General features: G+C 32.4%; 2 protein-coding genes and 1 pseudogene across 2 annotated transcripts; 1 reads left to right on the top strand and 2 right to left on the bottom strand.

Moving 5' to 3' along the window:
* Window positions 1-964: 964 nt before the first annotated feature.
* Window positions 965-4,960, bottom strand: LOC140968070 (uncharacterized). Its single transcript, XM_073428912.1, has 7 exons — window positions 4,617-4,960; window positions 4,407-4,522; window positions 3,098-4,284; window positions 1,776-2,585; window positions 1,589-1,668; window positions 1,443-1,514; window positions 965-1,357 (listed from the first exon to the last, which is right to left on the bottom strand). Exons 3-7 carry the CDS (start codon window positions 3,380-3,382, stop codon window positions 1,141-1,143), a joined length of 1,464 nt encoding a protein of 487 aa, XP_073285013.1. The 5' UTR covers window positions 3,383-4,284; window positions 4,407-4,522; window positions 4,617-4,960; the 3' UTR covers window positions 965-1,140.
* A 2,496-nt stretch (window positions 4,961-7,456) lies between these two features.
* On the bottom strand, window positions 7,457-10,761 carry LOC140968081 (nuclear intron maturase 3, mitochondrial-like; annotated as a pseudogene).
* A 7,751-nt stretch (window positions 10,762-18,512) lies between these two features.
* Window positions 18,513-21,395, top strand: LOC140968089 (NAC domain-containing protein 21/22-like). Its single transcript, XM_073428931.1, has 3 exons — window positions 18,513-18,925; window positions 19,959-20,245; window positions 20,462-21,395. Exons 1-3 carry the CDS (start codon window positions 18,682-18,684, stop codon window positions 21,185-21,187), a joined length of 1,257 nt encoding a protein of 418 aa, XP_073285032.1. The 5' UTR covers window positions 18,513-18,681; the 3' UTR covers window positions 21,188-21,395.
* Window positions 21,396-23,982: the final 2,587 nt, after the last annotated feature.

Below are 23,982 nucleotides of genomic sequence, written 5' to 3'. Positions count from 1 at the left end.
CGTTGATTCGCAAGCGATGCATATATATTAAAAAAATTCGTTAAATATTTTTGAAAATATGAGATATTATATTAAATTTTAAAAATATTTTTATTAAAAAAATATATTTTTTATATTATGAAAGATATGATTATTTGATTTTAAAATTTAAAACACAGATAAAAGATATTTATTAGGATATTATAGATGAATAAATGTCAATTTATTAAAATTGATTTGATGAAATTTTGTTAAACAAAAAACAGAGCGTGTAATGTGGAAAAAAGTTATTTGTGGGTTGTGTTTTAATTTTTTTTGGGCATTTTTGGGTTCTTTTGTAAAAAATGGTAAGTATTGTAAAAAACAATCAAAATAAAACTCGAGTGATTAACATTTAATTTTTGAGTTGATATTATTTGAATTTTCATGTTTATCTTCCTATTTAATAGTTTATATGTTTTGACAATTAAGTTTATATAAATGATATTTTATCAACATGAATGATTATTCTTCAAAAACTTGATTTATATTCGAAAACTCAATCTTAAAACTCAAACTCAAACTTAAGTTTGTTTGAATATTTCCATTTTGAATCATCACGTCGATGATCTGATGGTTTACCCTTAAAATTTTGTTGAGTAAATTTTGATTGCTTATATTGATATTGCCGACAATTAAATAGCAATAAGTTAACCGGAAAGATCCCGAATGAACTTATTCAACTAGCTCAAAAGGGGAGCTCATTACTATTAGCCTATGTCCTGGTGATCCCCCAGTTCTGCTTTAGTTTTACTGAACTAAACTTTATTTGCATTAACAGTAGTTCTTGTTTTACTTTTAATGAGAGCATATTTTTTATTGGGAATCTATCGACTCCTGATGACATTTTTATTTTGATCCAGGAATATCTTAGATAATAAAAATAGTAGTCTTGCCAAATCTTACGTGTTTTGTTTCGGTTTTCATCAGTGTTGAATAATTGTAAAATAAGATAAGAATGACATTCTTCTTAAACTACACGCACTATTTAAACTGCAAATATGGCCAAGTAGTAGTATATTGTGATTTGAAAGAATGCCGAATTGGCTTTGGCTTTGGCTTTGGCTTGGATTCTACATATCAAAGAAAGGGTTATACTTGAATCCCTTATCGATGCTGCTGCTATTGAGAGATGCACTGAGTGTTCTTGGAGGAAGATAAGCTTGCTTGTGGAGCAAAGAGATTTGGATGTGCATTTTCATCGTCATCAAACGTTGTCCATCTTTTAGAGTTGTGCTGCCTCGGATTTATGTTTGAATTTCCCACATTTCCAACATGGTCCTTGAATTCTTTTCTTACCACATCTAATACAACATCCCCGTGTTTATCGCACCATGTCCTAATATTGTGCAGTGGAGTAAGAGCAAGTATTTTGGACTAAACTAAAATACAGAAAAAGAAGGGTTGAAATATGTTGCCATTACTTGGGAAACAACTTTTTCAGGTCCTCCTTGTCGACTGGAAGCCTAGTTGAGATTGTCTCAATTTGATCTTCCCTAACATATTAAATGTCTCGTTAGTGATGTACTACCGATGGTACACATAAACAAATCCAATAAGCAATGCTTACGACAGATGAACACGGGGTTTGTTTGCACCGGGTTCTTCTTGCATCCGTGTTAGTTCCTTTTTCACGTTCTCTCCTAGAACCTACAAATTTATTTAACATTCGAAATATGTTATCTCCCCTCCACATGAAAAAAACAATGTCTTCGAGATATTGAAAGTGAAAATGGTGATGAAGAAAAATACTACACCTTGTCGATGAAAAAATCTGTTGGGGCGCCGTTTGGATGCAATTTCCTCTTCATTTTCTTGGTGTCTGGTCCTTCCGCAAATGGATTGGCTACAAGCTGCTCCGTATAGCTTACACCATCTGATTTTCCACTTAGGGACAGTGTAGTTGTTTCATCCTCAGAATCGTTTTTCTTCCATTTCCTGAATCCATCGAACCCCCATGATTTTTTTTTTGGATTTATGTTATCTTTTCCTCCAAGAACCGAACCATTTCCACTACCATCACCACCATATATTTCCTTTGGTTCTCTCAAAAGAACACTAAAGGTTTTCTTTTTCCTTTTGTCGCCACCACTTCTTGCCGGTGAGCTCTCGACCATTAAAATGGACTTTGTTTCACTTTCTTTTTCATCTAAACGCCCATTCCAAAACGGGTTTTTCGAAGAAATGGCAAGTTCATTTCTAGGAAAACTGAAGTCGCTTACTCTTTGTTCTGCTGGCCTAATATTATTACATCCTATGCCACTTATACCATCCTGGTACTTCACACTTTTATTTGGTGATACAAAATTGAAAGCTGATGCAACCCCTTTCCTTTGCTTTACTGGTGACTCTACTGTCGGATTATTCATCGATGTCAATATCTCAAACCGCTTCTCGTCTTTCAAGTCTATTACAGACCACTCATCATTTGAAGCTTCCTTTTGAGCCCCTCCAACTATTACATCTTTCGCCTCAATTTCAGCTCCCTGGATTGCTAGCCTCTGCAACAAAGGCCTCTTTGATGCGTGGTACTCTTCCTTTGATATACAATTGGCATAGAGTAACTCCTGGTGAAAATATATGCATTCAACATCATACAATGTGAGATTGTGTTCGTTGTCGGAACTAAAAAAAATATTACATTTAATTTACAATTTTCTTCAATTATAGCATGAGTCAAATATGAAGTAAGCCCATCAAAATGCAGCAGATTGCTACGACTACTATTATTCCATCTCTCTTAAACTTAATATGTAGGTATCTAGATGGAAAAATATACTATAAATGAACAATGAATGTTTATCACAATCTTTAAAAACATTATCATGGATTCATCATAATCATGGTATTATTATTGAATCTCATTTGATTATGTTAGAGCAAGCCAACATATTCTTTCCATGAACATACGATCATTTCTTGGAATTCAAACCCATATAAACATAAAATGAAAGAAACACAAAACCCAAACTCCGTAAAGAAGCAACTTTTACAAAGATTAACACCTTAAATTAAAGCAGACAAGATTAACCAGTTAACCCTTATCAAGATCAATCACATGATTCAAAATCAAACTAACCTGCAAGAAGATCAACTTATCCCTCAGAATAGTGGACGGCTCGTAATCGATGGGCGAAGCAATAAGCCTCTCAAGAAGGTGAGTTCTGAAACCAGATACCTCATATTCTTCTATGATCCCCTCTTTACAAAGGCCCATCAATTTAAGAATTTGGTGAAACGAATCTTGCTGCCATTTCAGATTATCTGACTGCTGCTTCGACAGCTGCTGCTCCGCTCGCCGGAAGCCTCCGCTTCTTGAATGAAAATGGGAGGATTGTGTTGCAGATTGAGGTGATTGAGTCATTCAGTGATCTGTAGTACGTTGTAGTGTATGTATGCACCATTTTCTTTACAGACTACCCCTTTTTTTGCAAGGATTTTCTTGCGGATGAATTCAGATATGTTTTCTGGATTTTTATTTTGTAAGGCTTCTTACAATAGATTTGGTGTGAGAGTTTGATTTGTGGGTGTTCTGTAAAGTTAACGGTCATTTGCATTAGCCGTTGGGTTTTTCAAAACGTTTGGATTTGCCTTGAAACGACGACGTGTAGGGCTTTTAGAGCTTCCAAGTTTTTCTTGATTTGTGAATGGGCCAACAAATTAAAAGCCTGTTATATTAAGCCTTTTGAATTTCTGATTAAAGAATCTTTCCCAACACGTGGACTCAGTTGATTGAGAATAAGGACGGAGTCTAGGATTTGAGTGGAATTTATCTCGTAAAAACTTGGATGGCTTGGAGCCAAAATGGCAAAATCTGCTATTTTCATGTCAGGAAAATGGTCTTGATCTTTTTTTAAGGATTAGTTTCGCAAAGATGTGCATATATTTTTGAATAATTATTATGGGATTTTGGAAAAAAAATTGAAAATATTGAAAAACTCAAAAGGTACATGTAGTGGTACAAATCTTCAACTTCTGTGTTATAAGAATTTGAAAAAATTTGCATTTTCCTAAAGGCCCTGTTTATGCAATCTACATCAAACCATTCACTCATGTTTCAAAAAGTACACAAATTACACAACCTTGAAACATCTGTATTGTTCGTATGTTACATCAGCATTTCCTAAATGTGACATCGCCGATATCATACATTTTATTGTACATAAAATAGCAGCCACACTTTTTCATTGTTCCATCGGCAAGCATGTTCCCTGCTCCTTCTCCCTCTCCTTCACAGGCGGTGATCTTTCTTGGCCTTGCGAATCCCTGATTTCAATTAATTTTACTTGATTTAAATCATCCACAAACTTAATCTTGTTTTTAGGTTTCAGTTTGTGTTCGCCAAATTAAATTAAATTCTAGAAATATATATGTGTAAATATTATCACCTTTTAATCTCAGATTTCAGATGGGATTTCAGCCTTTCATCCAACCTTTTCTTGGCTTCTCTGGCCACCGTATCAAGGTTCTGATCCCCTTCTTCGTGGCTGCCGGTGGAACTCCTCTGTTCATTCACAAAACAAGAACCCATAAATTATAATGGGAATAGAAAAAGAAAATATATAAAAACAATCCATCGGATCCCCCGTTGGATTTACCGTTGAAGAGCTTGAACTGATGCTAAATCCATGGTTTCTTTCGTAGAGACATAAAGAAGAGTTGGCGCCATGGTTGGAATTGTTGGTCTGAGAGGAAAACCTCCTTCTTCTTGCAGCTTCAACCCCGGGGAGCATTCCAGCCATTTTTTTTAATTGATTTCAAGATTCACAGAAGCAAGGAGAAAATAAATAAATTTTATTGGGTTTGTTCATGACAAGATTTCGTTTTGAGGCTTTCCTGGATGTTTCTTGGTAGTTTGGGAAGTTTCCTTGATGTTTCTACTTTCAAGATTGTTTAATAGAATATTAGTGTCGTGTTTGAAGTTTCTTTTAAATAAAGGGATTTAATTATAATACATTACACTTTAGAAGAAAGAAATAGACTTGTGAAAATAGTAGGTTAGGAAGAGCAAATAAATGGGATTTTGGATAAAATTAAGGCCAGAATTTCTAATGGTTTTCCTAAACCAAACGGATATGTTTGTTTGACGGTTTTGTTACATTAATGAAATTATATATATATATATATATCCAAAATTAAGGCCAGAATTTCTAATGGTTTTCCTAAACCAAACGGATATGTTTGTTTGACGGTTTTGTTACATTAATGAAATTATATATATATATATATATCCAAAATTAAGGCCAGAATTTCTAATGGTTTTCCTAAACCAAACGGATATGTTTGTTTGACGGTTTTGTTACATTAATGAAATTATATATATATATATATATCCAAAATTAAGGCCAGAATTTCTAATGGTTTTCCTAAACCAAACGGATATGTTTGTTTGACGGTTTTGTTACATTAATGAAATTATATATATATATATATATCCAAAATTAAGGCCAGAATTTCTAATGGTTTTCCTAAACCAAACGGATATGTTTGTTTGACGGTTTTGTTACATTAATGAAATTATATATATATATATATATCCAAAATTAAGGCCAGAATTTCTAATGGTTTTCCTAAACCAAACGGATATGTTTGTTTGACGGTTTTGTTACATTAATGAAATTATATATATATATATATATATATACCTCATTATTGTAATCTATTTTACACCAACATTTAAAATTTGAAATGAGATTTCAAGTCTGAGATAAGAGGTAAAACTAAAATACATCCATCGATGTTTGGAATCCAACTAAAACAAATCTTTATCAAGCTAAAAAATAGATAATAAAAAAAACATATCTATTGTGAGATGATTTATTATCAACAAATTGCACCACTTCAATTTATTTTATTTCCCTACATCTTGTTTTCATTTTTTTACAATAACATATTTTTTGTTAGATGATTTTATAGGTTTATATCTATAAGATCAGTCGATTAGATCCATATTTATTTATAAAAAATAATAATTTTGACATAAAAAGTAATATATTTTCTTGATTTGAGTCAAGTTGAAGATTCGTCTAACAAATTTGACCCGTAAAACAGTCTTACAAGACTTTTTTTGTTTTTACCATAGCGATCTTTCTCAATCTCACTTTGCTTAAGACTTCTAATGCCGACTCTCTTTTACTTTTAGGTTTATAAAGATAAAGAACGAAAGAGTTGCTCGTGAAATAAAAGAATGAAGAGATCCATAAAAAAATATGAAGTTTTAATCTACATATATGAATAATTTTAAATGGACCTGTTTTGGTACGGTGGCCGGTCACTAAAAACATACGTGTGTTGTTGTGAGCCCTCCACCGCAACAAACAAAATAAAGAAACCTGTGGGCCCGATTGAAAAGGCAGAGCTCCTCTTCTTTCCTTTCTTCTTTCTAACATTCTCTTCATTTGTTTATTATTTATTGAGTTCAGAATCAATATCAAAATCAACCTACTCGCAATCCTGAGAAATTCATCTTTTCGGTCTTCTCTTTCCCGTAAACTTCTTTTTTTTCCCCAAGTGTGTTTAGTATTTGACGGTTGTTTCAGGATTAAGCTTTAGGTTAGTTACTCGGAGCTTCAAGATGCACCCTTGTAGAATTCTGAAATTAAAAGTAAAAATTACTTTATCAGTCTTCTCTATTCACTGCGATCTCTTCTTTCGTGTTTCATTTGTTTCTAACGAAGCAGCCATATAGGGTTATTTCATGATGATTAAACGTTTTTGCTGTTCAACTTCTAAGTTATTTCCCGCAGGAATTGCTGTTATTTTGTTGTTCAGAGAAATTAGTTTCATCTGTGTTGAGTGTGTTTTCAGGAGAGCTGCTTATGCTATTAGACCTCTATAGTAGCCTCTTCAGAGTGTAATAGCAAATAAAATTTACTTATTTTGTGAAAAAAAAATTTGGTCGCACGGTTCAAATGTAGGTTTGGAACTTGTACATCCGTCAATGGATCATATTCTTCCAAGAAAGCAGAGAAGTTGGTTTAGAATAATAATGTGATGGTTTAGACCACCTCAATTTCCACAGGTTTTGTAAGCAATACAGTTCAATCTAGATTTTTCCCCTACCTATTTGTCAAGGTTGATTTACATAATATTGACATGAAAAATTGTGTATTCAATAATATTTCATATATGTAGATTGGGTGAATAAATTGAAAATTTATATTCCGTATAATTAATTTTACAAATATTTATTTTTAGAAATTTTATTTCGAAACTTGTGTTACATATTTTGTTATTGTCCTTCTTGTAAAGTTTTTGAGTTAAAATATAATATAATAATAAAACGAAATTAAAATAATATTTTAAACAACGCTGATTTAAGAATTTAAAATTTATATGAATATGCTAATTTAAATTTTCCAAAGAACAAAAAATATTTTCGAAAAATATAAACAGACGAAAGGAGGCATCATGGATCTTAAAATTTTAGTCTTTTTGGGTCAAGACAAATATATATTTCAAAATGGGTCAAAACCCAGATGATAGAGCCTGCTAGACTCTGACCTGAGTCCAGCCCAAATAGTATTTCGACACGGCCCAATGAATCATTTCTAAATAGACACTACTGATGGCCTGATTGTCTCAGGCTTGGTGGCTTCGTGTTTTTCTGCTAAAGTCCAGATACAATAGAGTCGAAGATGATAAGTTACGATGATTTTCATTATTCGGAAGTTGTGGCAGCAGCAATAGAAATCAAGCCATTTTCTTCCCACCCCGGTAAAACATTTTATGTCGATATTTTCAAGTACCATAAGCCAAGTTAGAGGCCTAGGACGACCCGTGCTATTGGTGAATCCAACCATCTCGACTGCCTTCCGAATGAGTTCCATGGGTGCATCGACTTTGACGTATCGTCTTGTCAATTCCTCGATGGTTCTTTCGTCATATTTCCGTTCTTCCTCTTATGCTCTTTTCACTTCTTCCTCCAACACCTTCTTAGTCTTCATCGGTTTCAAATACAAATCAACTTGATATTGGAAGTCGTCAGAAGCATCAACAAGATCATGTGGAAGAGAATTTCGAATCTTTTTCAAAGAGAGAAAATCACCCGCAGACAATTTCAGCTGCCATTCAGCTCATTCATCCACAGATCCAAGAAACTCTTCAACCACTTCCTATCCCAAGTGCGAAAAATTTGTGTCACTTCATTCTCAATCTGAAACGCGAATTTGAATCCAAAGCCGGACTTCTTTTTGCATGGGATACTTTTTTCGTGTCATAATAGCTTTCTCTGTCTCGGCGGCCGGAGCACCAAAGGTGCAACTACCTGAAGCTCCATTCCCATGAAGTCTATCTTCTCATCAACCGCGCTATGAATGACAGTTGTAAGTTTAACCACTCTCAAATCGAAATCACGTTCTAATAACTTCACTACTTTATTCTTCAATTCTAAAGTCATCATCTTTGTTCCTGAAGTAACAATCAATATCTCATCCAATAATCGGACATCATAAATCTTCAATGGCTTATAAAAAACATGGTCGGAATCTCTTTCAGCCGAGACAAGATCATTTTCCATGAATTTAAGTATCTCTTTATTCGTGCTTAATCGTAATTCTTGAACTTCCTTATCAAACCCATTAAAGTAAACATTGATCAACATCGAACTCAATGCAGATTCTTGAGCCAGACCCCTGCCTAAACAAACCCCACCCAATTCAACGTTGACTATCTTACATTCAAACAACCTTTTAATCCAATCTAGAAATGCATTATCTTCAATTTTCTCACCCAGTATCAAAAACAACTCATCAATATGGCCATAACTAAATAATTCACGATCAAATTTAACAATAAATCACCAACTTGGGTTCGCCAACGAATTCTTTAAATACCGAATTGATGTGTGGCGGCCCAAGTTTGTTCGCTTGTCATAGCAAAAGGTAGCAAACCTATCATCATAAATAACTTCAAGCTTAATCCACAACCCAAATCGATCATTTTTTCCTCAGGTCAGTTATCGGGTTAGACCCGATAACTGACCTGAGCCCAAAAAACCCCAACACTAAACCTGATTTTTTTCGAGTTGATGAGTCGTTTCTTATTTTGACACCCCTAAGCCTGAGCCTCAACATTCTTTGCTTTGTCAGAAATATTCTCTACACCACAACTCTTATATATAATATAATATTATAAACATCTCTAGCTTAAGTCATGATCTGCATATGCACTTGCTAATTGCCATATAGATTTATATTTTAGGCCTAAAGGTCTAGCAAGTTAGAGTTTAAATTCTTTTATGTCAATCACTTATTTTCACGCCTACCGATGGCGTAGATCTCTTTCTGTGAGGAAGAACTTGGTTCAGATTTAATTACAAAATTTAATTGCATTACTAATTTTTAAAAAATTATAAATTCATTTCATTTCATTTTTTTATTACGATAATGACTTTTTCTTCCGACTTAACATTGATAGAATTTGTTTCCCATTTTTTTATTTCTTTAACATGTGTCCTTGAACAGATTAATTTTTATTAATACCTTTAAAACTAGCCATATATGTTGTCAACTATGTCAATTAAATTAAAAGGAATTTTGGTTCAGATTTAATTATTTTTATGCATTTAACAATAAATAAAGTTTTAAAAAATACATATACAAATGTAGACGCATGTTTCATTGCTTGAAAAAAAAAAAGGTAATACGCTGCACTGCATGTCTGGGTAAACACCTCAATTTCTTGAGGTGATCATACCTAGTACTATATAAATCACATAAAAAAATCTTACTTTCTCAAATTATATGAACACCAATCCGTTTACATGTATGAACACACCCCGCAAAATGAAATAAATATATAATTTTGTCGCTAAAACAGATTTCTACTTTATTGTGAGTGTATTTTGTTCATATTAATCAATTGATATTTTATTGATTGATGTACTTTAATTAATTGATATGTTATTTTCGAATAATTCTCCAAAACAAAGGAGAAGGCAGATATATAATTAAATAGTAGGTCTTTTGTGAGACGGTCTCATGAATCTTTATCTGTGAGACGGATCAACCCTACCGATATTTACAATAAAAAGTAATACTCTTAACATAAAAGTTAAAGTAATACTTTTTCATGGATGACCCAAATAAGAGATCCGTCTAACAAAATACGACCCATGAGACCGTCTCATACAAGTTTTTGCCATAATGAGTAGGTCTCTTGTGAGACTGTCTCAGGAATCTTTATCTGTGAGACGGGTCAACCCTATCGATATTCACAATAAAAAGTAATACTCTTAACATAAAAGTTAAAAGTAAAACTTTTTTATAGATGACCCAAATAAAAGATCCGTCTAACAAAATACGACTCGTGAGACCGTCTCATACAAGTTTTTGCCATAATTAAAACATTTAATTATTTTAAATCAACTGAATAGATTAAACATTAACGACAGGAACTTAAATAATTTTGTCACGCATGTTACTGTAATTGGAACACTTATAAACCCATTACAACTGTTACGATATTCACTTCCAAAAATCATTGATTTAAACGGATAATAAGAATTTGAACATACTTTGTGTGTAATTTTCAGTAATCCATTTTGTCAGGCGCAGATACTGTACGCCTCCAGAAACAAAGTACAAATTTAGAATAGATTCGAACGAACATGCGGATGAGGTGACACGTTAGTTGGTCACAACCAAATATAGATTCGACCTGATATCAAGATCGTACTATTGAGACCAGATTCAAATGTCAATTGTAATATTTTCTTCCAAAAATAATTAAGATTACGCCCATCTCAACGAATATGTGGATGAGGTGACAAGTTGTTGACAACCAAATATAGATTTGCCATGTCGATTATTTATAGTTTATCTCACATCGAATATCACAAAATTGATGAGACGAAATCTCAAATTGGATATTCAATTCTAATATATTCTTCCTTAAAAAAAATTAAGATTCCGCCCGCATCTCAAACGTCGGAGTATCAAGCAATAAAAATCCATTTTCCAAATCTAAATCGATTCTCTCCCTCCATAAATACATATGTATATATACAGACACACACAAACTGACACACTCACTCGTAGATTAACACTCGCCAAAACCAGAGAGCGAAACGCCAAAAACCTACATTGATGGAGTACGAGAACAACCCTTGCGTTAGAGTACACAAACCGAAAAGATTTCCGTGTTTCTTTTGCTGTTTCCGCCACCGACATCATCATCTCTATGTTCAGCATCCTCCGTCTTCGCCTCCGCCACCGCCGCAGCCGTCTTTCAATGATGAAAATCCAGCGGTGATATGGGATAAAACGAAGGGGTCCCGTGATAATTCTTTATCGGATATCAGAGAAAAATGCCGTTCCATGTTGGGTCTTCCTGGATCCAGACAAAAGAGGCATTCTTCCGCCGATTTTCGGTACGATCCTTTGAGTTATTCTCTGAATTTCGAGGACGGGTTTCGTTGCGACGATGAGGAGCCGTTCAGGAATTTCTCCGCCAGGCTGCCGCCGTCTCCGCCGTTGATTAACGGTTTGGAGAGAGTTTAATTCGTTTTTCTGGGAGAGTTAGAGGCCGTTCTGTAAATTAATTTTATCACTGGCATTTCACATTTATTAATGTACAACTTTTTTGGTACATTAACCCTTCGAGCGAATCTATTCTCGTGACAATTCTTTTTGTTCTTTCTTTCATGATATGTAAAGGGCAGGAAATAATTGAATTATGAATTTACGATACGCTTTAATCTTTCATTGTTTTTTTTTTTCCCTTGAAAGTACATGTATACGATTATGTAATAATCACATCCCATAATCCCAATAGAATCCCGGAACTCTCAGAGGCATCTCTTTGTTCTTCGTGGCCATTACTGATCATCAGGCAGTTGGGTTAAAAAAAAACAATGTTCGAAATCATGATTTGGTTTCACATGTATAACTTTTCCAAAAATCACCTAGCATTGATTATACTTAGATACGATGAGAAACTCCGATTTTTTTTTTCGGAAATAAGAATTTTGATGATAATCCTAATTTTGGGATAAATAAACTAAGATCTAAGAATTTAAATAGGTAATTTTTTTTTTATATAAACAGGTAAAGTATTGATACATGAATAAAGATCAAGCAAGATGATAATATGATCCCTAAATTTCGAAATCTTGGAGTATTTAATTAGGATTTTCGAAATTATGGAGATAGGAAAAAAATCTACACGATAAAAAAAATGTAGGCATGAGAAAATTCAATGGTTCACCTACCAGAATTTTAGAGAAAATCAAGAGTATTATTTTTGGGATAATTTACAACAAATTTTGAAATTACTAAAGGAGATTTTTGGGATTTAAGAGCAAAGATTTAATTGTACTGAAAAATAAAAGATCTGTCGAATATTGGGAATTAGACACAAAATTCGAAATTTTGCAGGCTTGGATATAAGAATATTTCGAAAATATATTCAAGGTATGAATATATAGATTTCGAAATTATCCAGTATCATGGATAAGATATGATAATTTATCCTATATTCAAGATTTAATTTAAAAGTTCAAACACAATGATAAAACACAATTAAGATAGTAGCCAACCCCTATAAATAGGAGAGCCATGCCATTCGAAATTCACACCTCTATGCTTTCGAAATTTTCTCTATAGTTCTCTCTAGAAAGTTCGAGACTTTGCTCTCTTAGTGTGCCGAATATCGAAGCTCTACAGCAGTACAGATCCAGGCTCAATTTCGAAATCCTTCCATCACCGGTTCTCATTTTTCGAATTATTCAAGATAAGGGGTTTTTTGTTATACTATAATTTGCACACCTGTCATTCATTCGTAAGTGTTGCTTTTTTTATGCATATATTCTTTTATATTTGGGTTTTTGCTATATTATAATTTGTGTACGAATCTCTCTTTATTTTTCTTTTGAAAGTTCGTTCGAGCATAATTCCTTGTTCAAGATATGTTTTCTTCGATATTTGTCAAATTATATGTTCAAAGCACTGTTAGAGTTCGATTGGATATGGGAAAAGATTTCCGAACTATGACCCTTATACTGTGGCATAGTAACCGTTGTACAGCCTCACTCTATAAAGGATTAATATATTGGACATTGCTCCACTCTTTAGAGGATTAACATATAGGAGATTGATATCAGTAAACTATAGAAATGAGATGACTTTCAGTGCTAAACAAATATGCTATACGAGTATGATATGTGATGACATGTTATAATTATGAAGTATGAATATTCGTTATTATTCAAGTTATGATATGCTATGTAAAATTTGAATTCAAGTATATGTATATGTTGCTTCATGTCTCGAATGGCTCCCACTTGCTGAGTATTTTATAAAATACTCAACCTTTACTTCATTCCCCCAGATAAGAACGAAGAGCAAATGGATGAAGAGGAGCAAGAGCAATTTTGGGGATGATTGAAGATCTCGAGTTATACAATAAGTTTTAAAGCTTAGTTTATGTTTCTTGCTTCCTCACTATTAAAACATTTTTAATCAGTTTATTTTGGTATTTTAGTTGTAAAGACGATCCTTTAGTTGATTATGAGAAATAAACTGGATTTGGTATATATTGTACTATGAGGTTTGTTGTTTGACGACTATGTGATTGTTGAGCAACGTCGGTGTGGACTAACCCCAGTCTCGGGGCGTGACATACGAAGCCAGAAAAATTAATTGGGCGCGGAAAAATGACTTTTTTTATTAAAAAAAATAACTAATCAACAAAAAAATATAAATATAGTAGTTCTTGTTAAACTTCCATAGTTCCACTTGCCTTTCTCTGTTAAGCTTCATGTAGCTTGTTTTGGAGTTTAGATTGCTTCATGCCGCTAGCTTCCGAAGTCACTTGCTTAGCTTTTTTTGTCTTTTTTGACGACTTGCATTATCCTGACACTACTCTCCTATCGTTTGAATTCACTATACTCATCTTCTAATTATCTGCATGGTTCAGATTGTCTGGCCGTCTCAGATGGCCTTTACAAGTTGATATTCTTCTCATGTCAAGACATTGATCTACTTGTTCTTGGCTGTAGGTTTCTAATTGTTTGCACGTTCAATGGTATTAACGTTGGGTCTGCTGCATTAGTCATTGTAGCTTTGTAAACTACTGGCGCTCGATATTTTTTTGTCGTTACACTTCCCGACGTCTTAGCGCATGAACCTCATTATCTGGTCGAATTTCAGAGGTTTACTAATCGAGTACATACCGCGTAAATGATCGAACTCTTCAGACTGACTTACCTAATTATGAATGCTTCATTTGGAAGAATTTGGGCCATTGCATATGAAAATTAGGGAGCTACTAAAAATAAGAAGAGGAGGATGGGGAGTAGGAGTTTCAATGTTCAACACTCAACTTGTTCATTGAAATTTCTAAAGTCAAAGTAGCTAGTTGTCAAATGGCCTTTCAAAATAACATTATCTATAAACACCCTTTGGCTACCTCTTCTTTTTATTAATTTATTGTTAATAAATTTCTAAATTTTATCAGAGGAAAATCTCGACGCTGGGTTCCAGTGGGTTGCTACCACACGCACACACAAGCAACACGCTTAAACACGGCCACTCACGTACAATATATCTCCTAACATCCATCTTCCAATTCCATCGTTTTCCTTTCTTTCATCTCCCTAAGAACTTTAACTCTAGCTCTTACTTCTTCAGTCCGTTTAACTTTTATGTCGAATTCTCAAGAGACATCGGGTTATTCTGGCCAACAACATGGCGGATACGGCTATGAGTACGCGGATTCTCTCACCGGATGCAGCTGTTTCCGGTGGTTTAGCTTCGGATGGAGCGGCGGCGAAGTGGGGGGAAATCATTTTCTGTTGCAAGAAAGAGGAGTAGGGCCTCAAAAGGAGACATCGTTGCTGGCAAAATTCAAGAATTTAACTTCAAAGATTCACAAGAAATTTACTAACAAGCGCACGAACCAGTTTCTCTATTCTCCTGAAACTTATGCTCTGAATTTCGCCAGTGAGCTTGAACAAGAAGAAAATGGCGACTTGATGCACGGTTTTTCGTCAAGATTTGCTTCTCGTCCACTGATTAATGATCAACAGAGGAGAATGGCTTCCTTGTGATCATACAAAAATTTTCATAATTTTGATTTCTGTTACAGATTATTACTTAATCTGGGTAATTTGTTCGGTACGTGTTGGAAATGAAAAGAGATTTCGCTTATACTTTGATGCCATTAAACACATTATTTATGTTTCTGCAAGTGTACACAATAATTTTAAAATTTCCAATCTAATTTGACGAAACATCGTCCGACCTATCAAACACCGAAAACATTATCCAAACATATAATTTCACAAATCCCAGAAACAAGAATTACTAAATTTTAGAAATTAATGGTAAAAGTTAAATTCTCCCTGAAAATTGTGCACCAAATTTTAATTCAATTTCATCGGGTAATCGGAAATGACGGATGACAACATCAACATTGCCCTATAATCAAGTCCATGGGCCCAACATTGGTTTGGGCTTAATAATTAATAGCATAAGTTAATGCCATTATTGGGCCGAGAAGAATAACTCTATATTTATTTACTAACTACTTTCGATCTAAAAAAATTATATAAAATTCCCCATCGTGTTTCTAGTTTTATTATTCTTATGAAAAATGCAAAATATAACAAAAATCAATAACATAAATTAGTACTATGATATTAATATATTTTATACAAAATTTATTTATTGTATATAAAATTATATTCTAAGCTTAAGTATTGAATTAGTCTCTTACTAGTTGTCCATCTATATAATAAATGAAAAAAGTAAGTTAGTTTTTATCAATTTCTGATCCCGGGATTTTTCTTTGTTTTTCTCTTTGTGATATAGTGAAATTTTAGCCATTGAATCATCAACACATGATGTCAAGTTTCCTTAAAACATGAGAGATCAGCATGATCTAATGATGTTGAAATACGAGGATAATTAATCACAATGAAGAATAGACTAATTCCTGATTTTGTGTATAAACACTTTGGGGGATTTTTAATGAGAGCTAAGCTTTAGGGAGGACACATTTATTCCTTGAGTAGTTAGTGAAGGAAGTAGAAAAATTCTAAACCAAACTTAAGATAGAAAAAGTCAATCTTATTGACTAATCAAGCATTTCAATAATCACACTTTAAACCTAAATAAATATTTCGTAATTTATTATTTTAAGAATATTCCAGCTTTATTTAATCTTACGATCGACACTATTCTACTATAAATTGTGTGTGTATATATATATATTATGGTAAATTGAATGATTTTTTTTTAAAAAAAACGGATGCATTATTTAAAAAAAAGAAAAAGATGGTGTGATGAGCAAACGATGAGTTGTTGGTGTCGTCACAATTGCGTCATCTCTGGTAGAAAATTGAAGTTCGAAGCTAGTATTTGCTGTGCTTTTTCCTTTTCCAAAAGTCAACATCTTTCACTTTATTAAACTCAATTTTATTATTATTATTTTTTATTATTTAATTGATATATCTTGTATTCAGAAATCAGAACTCGTGGTTGGTGGGCCATTTTCAAAATGTATCTACTTTTTTTTTCTTGGTCTTTGTCAAAAAATCGACTTTTACTCATTAATGATCATTCAATTTTGTTTGATCAAATTGAATACAATATTTTTTCACATCAATAATATTATAAAATGTAACAATAACTAAAAATTTGTAAGATAATCAAAGTAAATCAATTTAATTGTTCAATAATGATTTGTATGTTTTATTTTTTAAATTTAATATAATTTTAAAAGTAGGTGTCAAATTAAATTTTTATAAATTAAGTTTCATGTGTATATTTTGGGTATTAAAATTTAAAATTAACTTAAGATTTTGTGAGAGTCGAGTTCTGTTCTCAATCTGATTCCTTGTTTCTAGAAACTGAATTCGAATCAAATTACAGTATTTGCAAGACTTTATTTTAGTGATTCTCAGTTTCTACATGCAATTTCCAAACATTTCATTGATTAAAATCTTGAAACACTTAAAATATGTTTTTGCAAATACTACTTAAATTTCTTGTTCCCGGTTCTAATTTGAAATAGAAACCAAAATATAATTTCGATTTTGGTTCTATGATTCGAAGAAATTAAAGCCATGATCCGATCAAATTTCAGACCGATCGAGTAAAAATGCCATGATCATGTGAGTGAATTATATTTAGGATTTTACAAATATTTGTAATAATCTTTTAAAAATAGCGATGTTAATTTTTTTTTAAAATTTGTATAGTGAGTTGAATCTTGAATGAGTTGTCATATATATATATTTGTATGTGAATATAAAGTATTTAGAAACCGATTTCTCCCACTTTTATTTCTTTCTATTCACACACGTGGTTTTGTTATATTTTAGATATATTTTGTAGGCTGAAACTGTTGATTCGTAGGTTGGTTTGATTTAATTAATTCGTTACGTACTAGTAGAGAGAGCGGCGACATATTGCTAATGGAAAATTAAAATATCAAGATTTTTGTTTTTGTTTTTTTTAAACAGTTGATCCTATAATATAGTAGTTAATTTCATGCAATAAATTGGGGTATATTATATTTTTTGAAACTTTTTAAAATTAAATATCAAAATTGTACACCTTAATCAATCAATATAGTTAATTGTGATAGAAATTAGGAATAATTTCTACTTGCAGTTTGATACACTGTTTTTCGAAATTATATAGTTAAATACACAAGTTAACTTAACCAGACGTGACTGCCCCGCCTTATTCATCCCCGATTCGGATCTAGTAAAATATAATCCTTGTAAAAAAAAAATGTTTTTCTGATCTCAAAATATATTAAATAGTCTATGTTCAGTTATTTAGTACACTCAATAAAAACATAGAACATGAATACCCCCGAGAAAGAGTGGCAGATCCAAGAAATTCCGCGTTGGCTAAACGCGTATCTTCACCAGCACACACTTTAGTGAAGAATTCAAAGATCAGCGTGATGCCATCCATCAAAATCATCTGGATCACTCCTTTTCACAGGTGAGTAAGTCTCTTGTAAGACGGTCTCACGAATCTTTATCTGTGAGACGGGTCGATCCAACCGATATTCACAATAAAAAGTAATACTCTTAACATAAAAAGTAATATTTTTACATGGATGACCCAAATAAAAAATTCGTCACACAAAATACGACCCGTGAGACCGTATAAGTTTTTGTCTTCACACCAGGTATACATATATCTATATATCCATCCACAGATCCACTCCTTCAGATTATGTATGTATATATGAAATGACTCGATTTTATTGTGACTCGTCCTTCGTGTTCAGTTTGAACCAGCCAACATAAAAAAGTCTTAATCAAATATTAATTATTTGCCCATCGAACTTGCTGCACAATTCTCGTCCTTTATTTTATGATATAAAATAAATGTAAAAAATTATACTTGTGGTAATATAATAGCAAATTCAGTGAAAAAGTCTAACGGGTTTCGTCCCTTATTAGCAAATAATTCCATTCCCATTATTCTTTCCTTGCAGCATCCTTCCTCCGCAAGAAACTTCAACCCTTACCATTTCTTCATCTATTTAACAACCCTGTATCCCATTTACCTTTCTTTCTCATTTGCTATCCTTCATTTCCCTTTCCACTTAAAGATAACATACAGAAACTAATCTTTTTTTTTTCTTTTTCTTTTTCTTTTTTCATTTTTCGGGGTTATATATGATTGAATAATTTGCATGTACGTGTTTCCGAAAATGGAACAAGGGTATGCTGCAGGTCCATCTCAACTAAACGCTAAGGTTAATAGCGATAAATACGTTGATTTTTGCGTGGAGGAGTTGCCTCCAGGGTTTCGATTCCATCCGACGGACGAGGAGATTATTGTTCATTATCTTATGAAGAAGGTTATGGATAGAAGGTTCGCTGCAAGAGCTATTGGAGAAGCTGATCTTATTAAGTCTGAACCCTGGGATTTGCCCAGTAAGTGTTCTTTTTTCTGTTCATCTCTTGTTGTGATTCACGTTGATCTTGATTTTCATGTAAAAAAAAATATACGTTCCCTTTTTAGTTGAATTTTGATATATTTATATACACATCATGATCAGTAAGAATGGAGACAGAACGAGGAATTAATTAATTGGAGTGTAATTTAAGATGATAAAATCTAAGTTCTTTTTCTTAGAAAAGTTATAGATAAATTTAATGTTTTGAAAAACTCGTCCACTGATAGATCTATCGATGTAGCTAGGATAAAGAGGATCATTTAGTTCGAACACCCCAATTAGTTTTGCATCAATATTTTAATTTATGTTTTATATATGTAGAAATCTGTAGTCTTGGCAACATTAATTCACATAATTTTAGACCAAAAATTACGATGCCGAATTCTTATCATCGAAACCCGAAAAAAAATAGATTTGGCATACGGTTGGAAAATTTCATTTCCCCGGATTAAACAAAGATCGAACGATATATTTTTCCTACAGTCAGCCGAAAAACGTACGGAACCGTATTGAAAGCAAAATTTAACCGATTCTATTGTTTTGAAGAAAAGTCATCAAATTTTTCTAATGAGGTGTAATCTTTGACTTTAAAAAGAAAAATTGTAAAAATAGCAAAAAAAACATATTTTTTTAAAAAAATTTCTGTTCAAACCAAATGGAATCACATGCAATTTGGTTTGGTTTGGTTTGGATATGAAAATTGACTTAGTCCGAAACTGACTGTTTTAATCTCTGCAAAACCGAAACCCCATCATTTATTTAGGGAGAATTTGGTGCTCACAAATTTGAGATAATGTATTTTTAGTCAAAGAAAATAATAAATCAAAAAGATTTTTGACCCACGTCGAATATTACTTGACTACCCCATATATTTATATATCCTAGTCTTTTATCTCATGCATTACATTATAAATAATCTTAATATGAATCAAGATTCAATCCTAATGATATTATCCAAAAACAAACTATTAATTTTGCATATTATCGTTTTTTTTGGTTTGATTAATCAGAACAAGCAAAGACAGGAGAAAAGGAATGGTTCTTCTTTTTCCAAAGAGATAGAAAATACCCAACAGGAATGAGAACAAATAGGGCAACAGTGAGTGGCTATTGGAAGGCAACAGGCAAAGATAGAGAGATCAAATGTAAGGGTAGAAATAATAGCCTTGTAGGGATGAAAAAGACACTTGTTTTTTACAAAGGGAGAGCTCCTAAAGGGGAGAAATCCAATTGGGTCATGCATGAATTTAGATTGGAGGGCGATTTTTCAAATTACAACTTCTCCAAGGCAGCCAAGGTACTAGGTCTCTACTTATTAATCTTATTGTTGTTGACGACGTCGATCTGACTATAGCGAGTTTACACTACATTAGCTTCACATGATAATAGCATTCTTTCATATATATACACACACACACACACACTAGTTAAACACACTTTCTTTGTATTTCAAGGTCCATGAAAATAATGTAAATGTATATTAATGCTCTTTCGATCATGCTATATATGACAGGAAGAATGGGTTGTTTGCAAAGTTTTTCACAAAAACATAGGAGCCAAGCTAGCAAGAATGGAGTCTTTTGTGGATCATTTGTTGGATATTCCCAGTCCCACACATCTTCCCCCATTGGCAGACTATTCATGTTCGAACAATAATCAAAAGCCCAATTCAAGCATCGGCGCCTTTGATCCTGATCACCATAAATGCAAGGTAAATATTTCCAACTCATCATCGAGAATAATCTTGAACAACCCTACAATACCAATATCACAACATGCCCAAAGAAAATCTCTCCTACCCCCTCACAATCTCACCACAACATATCAATATAACTCTAGCCTTCCGAATCCGAACCCTTTTTTCTACCCTCAAATCCATCTTCCGAATCCGTCAGCATTCCCCTATCAGGCTTCATCATCTCATGGTATGGGTACTATTCCGAGCTATCCGAACAACTTTCCCTTCAAGAGTACTAAAGGTGTTGATCAAGAAAATCTAAGGCAACTTCTTGCCTCGAACATATGCAAAATGGAGCGTTTTTCGGGTAATGATTCTATGGTCAGCCATTCTCAAGAAACTGGACTGAGCACTGAAGTTGTCAATGAAATAACTTCCCTAGTTTCCAAAGGGGATATCGAAAGCAAGAGTACTGCACCAATATTTGATGATCAAGAACTTGAGGGTTTATCTTTTAGTCCTAATAATATTTCGGATTTAGGTTCTCTGTGGAGCTACTGATCAAGACCAAATACATATAGTATGAAATTTAGTTTTAATGATTGTGTATGCTGAAGTTTATTGTTATAGGTTATTAATTTATGTGCATTGTTTCATTTAAGATATATTAGAGGCTAGGAATCTGATGTACTAACTAACATTAACGTGGCTTGTGTACATGCTCGTTGAGTCCTTCGGTTTCCATTATATTGGTGTCGTGTTTATATTATCCACGTTAATTATGGGAAAAAATCAGTTGTGCCAATTGCATGAAGATTATATGAAGATTCGATTCGAGATGAAAGGACGTCTGCATTCTCGCTAAATTAGCAATTAATTTCCACATCTTTGAATTTTTCCTATTAATGATTACATAATGATGTTATTTACACTCTATTTAGTGTTGCACACACTCGAATTTGTTAATAAATACAATAACAAATGGAATTATATCAATACAATAACATTATTGGCCATCAATATTAATCGTTGAGTGTATATGAAATTTATGAGTACAGAATCGTTGAGTTAATATTCTATTGTACAGTGGGTACAACATAAAAAGTTTTAATTCGTCTTCGCGATTTAATATTTATCGTATTAGTTGTGTTACTTGTGTAGCGAATTGGCAAAACGTGTTTATAAATAATTTCCATTTTTTTTTAAAAAAAAAACGAGGCTTCATTTTATGTTTAAAGAAAACACGTATCAAATAGAATTCTTTTAAAAGGAAAGAAGAATGATCATTCTCGTGCAATACGTCATATTTATAAAAAAAAAAATTTCGACGATGGATGCATTCCATTCTCGAATCAAGGAATAATTAACGAATCAATTACTACTCTTTTCAATGTACGATCACCAAGTCATAACTTTTGAAATATTTCTAGCATGGGGAAATTTTATTTTTTTCTCTTGTATATTTAATTTTTGCGATTTCGGTTATTATATTATTAAATTTTAGTCTTAGTCCGACATTTTTTTTGTGTATGGCGCCAACATAGTGCCGATGTTTATAATGTCATATCAATACTTCATATAGAAAAAAAATTAAAATTATCAAAAAATGAAAAACACATAATTTAAACCGAAATTTGACAACATATATCACCAAAATAATATACATACCAAAAAATGCAATTTCCCCAATTTTGCACCATTAATTGGAAGTTAGTTTATGTTGTACCAAAAGTGTTTCTCTTTTTATTATATTAGATCATGTCGTTCCTCATATTTTTATAAAAATTAAAAATATATTGATGATTTAAGAACTAATATTTGATCATATTATAAGAGAAAAAATACTCGAAATGTATAGTAAAATAATCCATTAATTGGTACATAATGTTTGGTCGCCTATCTTAGAGGAGCCAATAATTCAAGTAGCGTGTATCCATGGTTCTCCTACAAGTGTGCAGCACACTCACTCCAACATATATATACAGGTGGTGCAATCCTGTGATTCAATCAATTATTATTTGTGGGTTTCAAAAAGAGAATTATTATTAAAATTGTTTCTTGTAGGATTCTCCTATAATTAATTCTTGTTCATTCAAAGCTAAGCTTCCAACTTAATTTCTTGCTTGCACGTATGGTAACAGTAGTAGAAGATTTAAAGCTTTATTCAAGGAATGGAGAAAATGAATGCATCAGAATATCCTTTTTTTAGATCCATCAGGGTTACATACTTTGTGCATGGTATTCTGACGTCTGATAAGTACTAAACGTATTATTTTACGTTATACTTGGAGTATTTCTCCTCTTATGATATGATCAAATGTTAGCTCTTGAATCATCAATATATATATATATATATGTCATTTTTCATTAAAATGTGAGGATTCACGTGATCTAATGATATTGAAATAAAAGGAAAAACATTCTCGATATAGTATAGACTAACTCGTCCCAAACACATCACAAACATTGGTAAATAAAAACCCGAAAATTCAAAATTTTAATTAGACAGTTTATTGTTATTATTTTTAGTACATCGACCTGATTTATAACCTGAAAATTCGAATCTTTTCTGTATATTTTTATGAGTTTTATAGTTCAAGACCAGATTACTTATTTAATTACTTTAATTACTGAAAATTTGTGGTCTTTGTCACCATTTCATTATTTGTTTTAGTTTCTTTAATTTAAATATATTTTTTGAAAATATATTTAAATATTAACTTAAAATTGCTGATTTGGAATGGACTTAGAACTGAGCGGCGAAATTAAGGGACACCATAGGTTATGTATTGAATTCTGAAATTGGGCCTCTAAAAGTTTAATGGGCCTCAAAATTTGTTGGAGCCCAATGAAATTTTATTACGAAAGGCAAATAATAGATATTGGAACTTGGAGCTTGGAAATGGAAATATCTTTAAACTCCATATACTATCAGTGAATCCAAGTGGATCGAATTAAAGATTTCCCCTCCTACAAATGAAATATTTCAAATATAATATCCAATATATTTTTTTTATAAATGAAATATTTCAAATATTATATCCAATATTTATTTTTTAAAATAATTTGTTCTATAAAATATATTAAGTCACTCGTCTCAATGAAGCAATTTGACTTGTCTAGTTAATTATCAAACTTAGATTAATAAGGAAAAAATAAAGACGGGGCTTTGGAATTGAAGAATTGAATGGTTTTTTGTACTGATATGTAGAAATAGTGGTGTGATTTAGATTGAAGACTTGGCTTTCGGGGATGTTCGAAGAATATATATAATATATCAATACGTGTTTTCTCTTGGCCCTATATCATATATTAAATCATCTACGAGAGGGTCTCACATATCTTTATCAGTAAGA

Source organism: Primulina huaijiensis, unplaced genomic scaffold (assembly GCF_012295235.1).
Source record: "Primulina huaijiensis isolate GDHJ02 unplaced genomic scaffold, ASM1229523v2 scaffold3245, whole genome shotgun sequence".
In the NCBI taxonomy this organism is placed as follows: Eukaryota; Viridiplantae; Streptophyta; class Magnoliopsida; order Lamiales; family Gesneriaceae; genus Primulina; species Primulina huaijiensis.
This window is presented reverse-complemented; position numbering and strand designations above follow the sequence as displayed.